Source organism: Branchiostoma floridae, chromosome 5 (assembly GCF_000003815.2).
Source record: "Branchiostoma floridae strain S238N-H82 chromosome 5, Bfl_VNyyK, whole genome shotgun sequence".
Taxonomy (NCBI): Eukaryota; Metazoa; Chordata; class Leptocardii; order Amphioxiformes; family Branchiostomatidae; genus Branchiostoma; species Branchiostoma floridae.
In genome coordinates, this window is record NC_049983.1 from 3,137,720 (window position 1) to 3,143,253 (window position 5,534).

The following is a 5,534-nucleotide window of genomic DNA, read 5'->3' on the forward strand; positions in this document are numbered from 1 at the left end:
AAGTTAGTCCAGTACCCCAAAACCATACGCTTGATGTTATTAAATTATTATCTTCGCTAGAAGGTTATGTTGTCGGTAGGGTGGCTACCAAGTCTCATACAGTGCATCAAAGGAAAAACCGTACAACTTGACAGACTGTTGAACAGAGCGGCAAGACTGATTACAGGATACAGACTTCAAGATCATGTCCTAGTTCACACCTTTCTAACTGCTGCAGGGCTGGAGTCTGTGCGTAACCGCGGTTGGAAACGGTCTCTCTTACTACAGTTTTCAAGTCAGTCTGGGAAAGGGCGCCATCGTATATGTCCACATTATTCCGATGGATGTCACCCCCGACACTAAGGGGCAACATACGTGCAGCGACTACACGGTTACGGGACTATGACCCCCACTTGCTTCAGTGGCCATCTGTGTAATAGAATGAATGAAAGACCTTTATTGTACATTCATGCTTCGACGGGCTAGGTACAGGTCACTGATAACAGACATAACAGACATATGGCTTGCAGAGACAGCAAGATACAATTGAACTAATTGTAGGGACTAAGCTAACAGGGTGGTCGACATCCTCTCGCTTCTTTGTACAGGTGTAGATATAGGAACAGATAATGTTTGATATACAGGGTTTATCTAGGCGCATCAAAAATTGAAAGTGACGTCATTTCGTCGCGGCAGTCTGCAGTACTACGGCGTGCCGCTGTGGAACAAGCTCCCTCTCGAATCACGAAGTCTGATGAAGCTCAGGACATTTAAGCGCCAATTGACTTATACTTAACTGCTTAGTAATACAGTCTTTTTTACAGCTATGTTGTTATTGAAATATGCCACTATTGTTATTGTGTTGTTTCTATGTATGCCCAGGATTGCATGAAAAGCAGGTCTAGTCTGACCAGAGTTGTACGTTCCTGGTAAAATGAATAAAGTAGGTTTTCTACAACTTATGATCCACTGCTCACCACCGAGTCACGTGTTCTATCTACCATAACGTGACGTCACAGATGAAGTGGATTGCTCATTCCTTGACAAAAGCATTGATGAAAATTGTTGTAATTGACAAAGGCTGGAGTTAATCAAGTAAAATATTGTAATAACTGAACATTTGTCTTGGCAATTGCAGTTGTGTCTGTAATTTGTGTTTCTAAGCAACATTATTATCTCAATTTCAAGTGTTCTTAGAATTTAAATAACTTTTTAAACAATGTTAATAACGAAGTTTGTAAACTTAAACAAAATTCAGGCTAAAAGCCTGCAAGGTGGTGATTTTAATAAAGTTCAAAGTTCAATTACAGTTCAACTTTGAACCAGACTAGGGCTGGGTACCGGTACGGTGGATCGGTACAAAACCGTTTTTTCTTGTTGGAACGGTCCGGAAAAACTGGAACTGAAAAACTCAGTGGACCGGATGTTGGACCGATTCGAAAATGAACAGATTATACCGACAGATTATCACACGTTTTGGGGCTTACAGGTCCACGAAAATAACAAGAGAGAAGTACAGGAGAGTTGATAGTCATTCTTATCAAGTTTCCAAGTCAAACTTGATCAAAGTTAACAGAGGCAGTGTTGTTATGTTACACATGGAGAAAGGCTTTAAAACGCCAGTGGAAGTCACCAAACAGAATCATTAGTAGCGAAATGTTAATTTTTGTGCATCATCCATTCTCAAAAGTTTTCACACACAATCAAGTTCAGGTCCGGACCTGGAACTGATCCCATAGACCTGGACCGTACCTGGAACTGAATTTCCTGTACCGGTACCCACCCCTAATCCATACTGTTTTGAATGCTGCTCTGTGACTGGGAAGTTATGGCACTTGGAAATAATGCTACAACGCGAATGTTTTGAACAAGGTTTAATTCAGTGAACCGCAAAATTCTGTACATTCATTCGATAAGTGCCTATTAGTAAGTACCTGCAACGTGTGACCAAAAATATTATATCTCGTGTATATAGTTTATACCTAGTATATTGCAGTTTAGGCCACGTTGATTCAATTTTATGGATGACGTCGTAGCCAGTATACCCACCCTTTGGCCTAACAGATCAACGTCTGTATCTGCATCTATAGATTTATCTGTGTAGCTGGTATAAACGCCTTTCAGCGTAACACACAAGCTTCTGTATCTGCATCTGCATAGCCAGTATACCCACCCTTCGCCTAACAGATCAACGTCTGTATCTGCATCTATACATTTATCTGTATAACTGGTATAACTGCCTTTTTGTGTAACGCACAAGCTTCTGTATCTGTATCTGTGTAGCCAGTATACCCACCCTTTGGCCTAACGGATCAACGTCTGTATCTGCATCTATAGATTTATCTGTGTAGCTGGTATAACTGCCTTTTTGTGTAACTCACCAGCTTCTGTATCTTTATCTGTCCATGTATCAGCCAGCCACTGCCCTTGTGTATAAAACACCAGTTTCGCAGGCACTTTGCCTGGAAGCAGCTGGTCATACCTCTATTTTGTACTTTATGTAATAGTTGTTGCCATACTTTGTACCATGTACAATTGTCGTGCAATAAAGTTCTTCTATCACACCGAGCGTGTGAAAAAGTGAGCAACAATCACACATAACCTCTACACATCTAGCTTTTTGGTAAAGAGAAGATGCATACTTAGTTAGCAACAAGTTTCACTCTACAATACATGTAGCTTTAGGAAAACATGAAAGCATTGTTTTAACACCTCAATCCTGGGTTGACTATTTTTAGGCCTTCCTTTTGTAAACCTACTTGTACTACCTTGCCAAAAGTGTTTTCTCATGAGAAACAGGTATTTATAAGCCCAATATTCACTAGGAATGCAATGGAAGTACTGTGTACTACTGTACTAGACACAGGAATGTCAGATACTGTTCTGCTCTGCACCCTGTAGCTCTTGTAGGGGCCGTGTCGTTGCGCCCTCTAGTGTGTCCTGGCGGTACTGTATTGCCGTATTCTCTCCATCACCCATGTCACGATGTCGCGGCGTGCGGTCTGGGCGTCCGGCTCCAGCTCAAACAGAGGTTTGCGGTAAACGCCGGGATAGATCTACGAAGTTGAGGATAAATGGAACAAAATTATTACATCGACTCTTAACGTTTCCTCTTTAGCTTTACTATTCTTTGAAGCAAATTTCACAACAAGGGCTGGGTCATCTAAGAAAGAACAAGTCTGGTTATAAAAATGTTATTACCATGGCGATGATGGTCTCTGGATAGTGGTGAACACAACATAACAAAACTCAAACTGGGAATTGGCTGGAAGATCCTGTCATGAAGAGATTTTTTACTGCTGGTTCAGAGGCCATAAGTCCTGAAGATTGGTCATGTACTACAAACAGATTCTAATGCAACTTGAGATTGTATTATAGTTTCAAGATGACATTGTAGATCTAGATACTATTTTCCACTAGAATATTATAGTATTATGTACTCCTTACCATTTATCTATACTTTGTGCATAACCATCTCATCACCAGCTGGAACCGCAGCCCTACTCAAGACTGTTTTTCTACCTCGAATTCAAGTGCCTTACCCTAGACTTTTCCTCTGATTGGTATTCCAGGAATACCAATCCAACATTGCCCTCTCTCTGGAATTCCATCAATCTGTGGCCTATTGTTCCAGTTTTCGTATAATGCCTCTAGCGCTAGCCCCAAAGGGAGTCGCATGACTCACTTTCTACCAGCGGCTGGAATTACAGCAGCCCTGCCCACTTACACTGGCTCTCTGATGGGAAGTTCAAACATTCCTGCTATGGACCAGTATTCCTGTGGACACATGCCTGTACAATTCCTAGAATTCTTGCAGACTGAACACAATAAATACAATTTGGCTCGCCCATGAGTCGTCGCCCAAAAGGTCTGCTTGTTGATTTCCGGGTACACGTTGATCTTTGCCAGTAAGGTCATGTAGGGTTTACTTTGATGTGGACCATTCGGCGCCGATCCTCTATTTTAGTCTGACCGTAGTACGCATGAGTACGGAAAGGAAGTATCGTCATTGCGAAGGATACGCAATAGACGTTGGGCCACACATACTGTCACACACTTTCCAGGCTGATCAAAACGTGCACGTGGGTGCGCCAGGTCTCCCGTCCAGGTGAATGATGTCAATCATCGTAAGACTGACACGAGACGGAGGTTCGCCAGGCCTCCATCCGGGCAATTTGTAGTGAATCACCAACACCAGACAGAAGAATTTGCACCACTGTTCACCGGAGCATGCCCCTACTCTTTTGCAAAATGTGTAGTGGGTTCCTTAACATGCGTGGAGTGTACATTCATATATATATAACGGGACCTCCATTTAACGTCCTATCCGAGGGACATCCTAGCCAAAGCCAGGAACTCCTGTAAAGTACCTTTCCTAAGGGCATAAGATCGGTGACATGGCAGGATGCGAACCCAGGACCCGAAATTCTAGAGCCAAACACGCAACCTTTACGCCAATCGACCCCCCCCCCCCCCCTTCTACCTAACTTCAACTGTTTGTCCGCCACTGAGGTGTGCTGGTACAGAAGCTTGGTTCCGTCGATGAGAGTTATCTTGTCCTGGTCACCATGCAGGGCCAGGAGAGGCTTGCGGCGCTCAGGAACTGGACCGCCCAGCGAGCACAGACACGACCGTGAAAAATTAACGGGTCGTCTTCGAACGCCTTCACCTGTAAGTAACGGAAGAACTTTAACCTCGATGAAAATGGGTGTATCAATTTTGGCGTTCCTACATGTATGTGTGTGTGTGTGTGTGTGTGTGTGTGTGTGTGTGTGTGTTTACTTTGGCATTAGTATCCATTTCGGCACTTTCAATTTACGGCATGCAGATCCTCATTTTGCAGCTGATCTGTACGATTTACAGTGTGGTTCAAAGTCTTTTTAGCGACGCCTCAGGGGCTAGCCTACTAGTATAGTGTGCGTCCGTTTGACAAGAATTCACAAATTTCCGCAGGCATGTCAGGCCTAGTTCCACGCCTAGTTGCATCATCCCTTTAGAGGGGAATAACTCGGGAATGGGTTGACGGATCTTCATGATATTTGGAATGTAGATAGCTTCAGAGATGCCTTACATAATCAAATGCTAATCATGCACATCAAGGGCTAATTTGCATAATTCATGAGGACAGTTTATAAGTACACTGCATTTCATGTTAGACTACTCAAATATGCCATATGTAACTCAAAAAGAGAGAAATATTAGGCTTACTGTTAAGCATATATCCGATTGGCAAATATTCCCGAAATTCCACAGCAATTCGTCCGCGCGTGCGCAATTGCACCATCCTTTTGGAAGGGAATAACTCGGGAAGGGGTTGACGGATCATTGTGATTTTCGATATGTAGATAAATTCGGAGATGCCTTCCATAAATAAGGGCTATCAATGCAAACCAGGGGGTAATTTGCATGATTAATATAATTAATGAGCACAGTTTATTAAGCCACAGTATTTCATAATACTAGAACACTTAAACATGACAAATGTAACTAGAAAAGAGAGAAATATCGATAGACATCAATTATGCAGTGCAGCTAGAACGTAAAGCACGAATGAG

General features: G+C 42.7%; 1 protein-coding gene across 1 annotated transcript in view; it reads right to left on the reverse strand.

Annotated features, from left to right (window-relative positions):
* Nucleotides 1-2,958, reverse strand: part of LOC118415543 (monoglyceride lipase-like) — a 10,887-nt gene extending 7,929 nt beyond the window's left edge. Inside the window, exon 1 of the mRNA XM_035820223.1 lies at nucleotides 2,859-2,958. Within this exon, the coding sequence (XP_035676116.1) occupies nucleotides 2,859-2,958 (100 nt within the window). The remainder of the gene's footprint in view (nucleotides 1-2,858) is intronic.
* Between the last annotated feature and the right edge of the window lie 2,576 nt (nucleotides 2,959-5,534).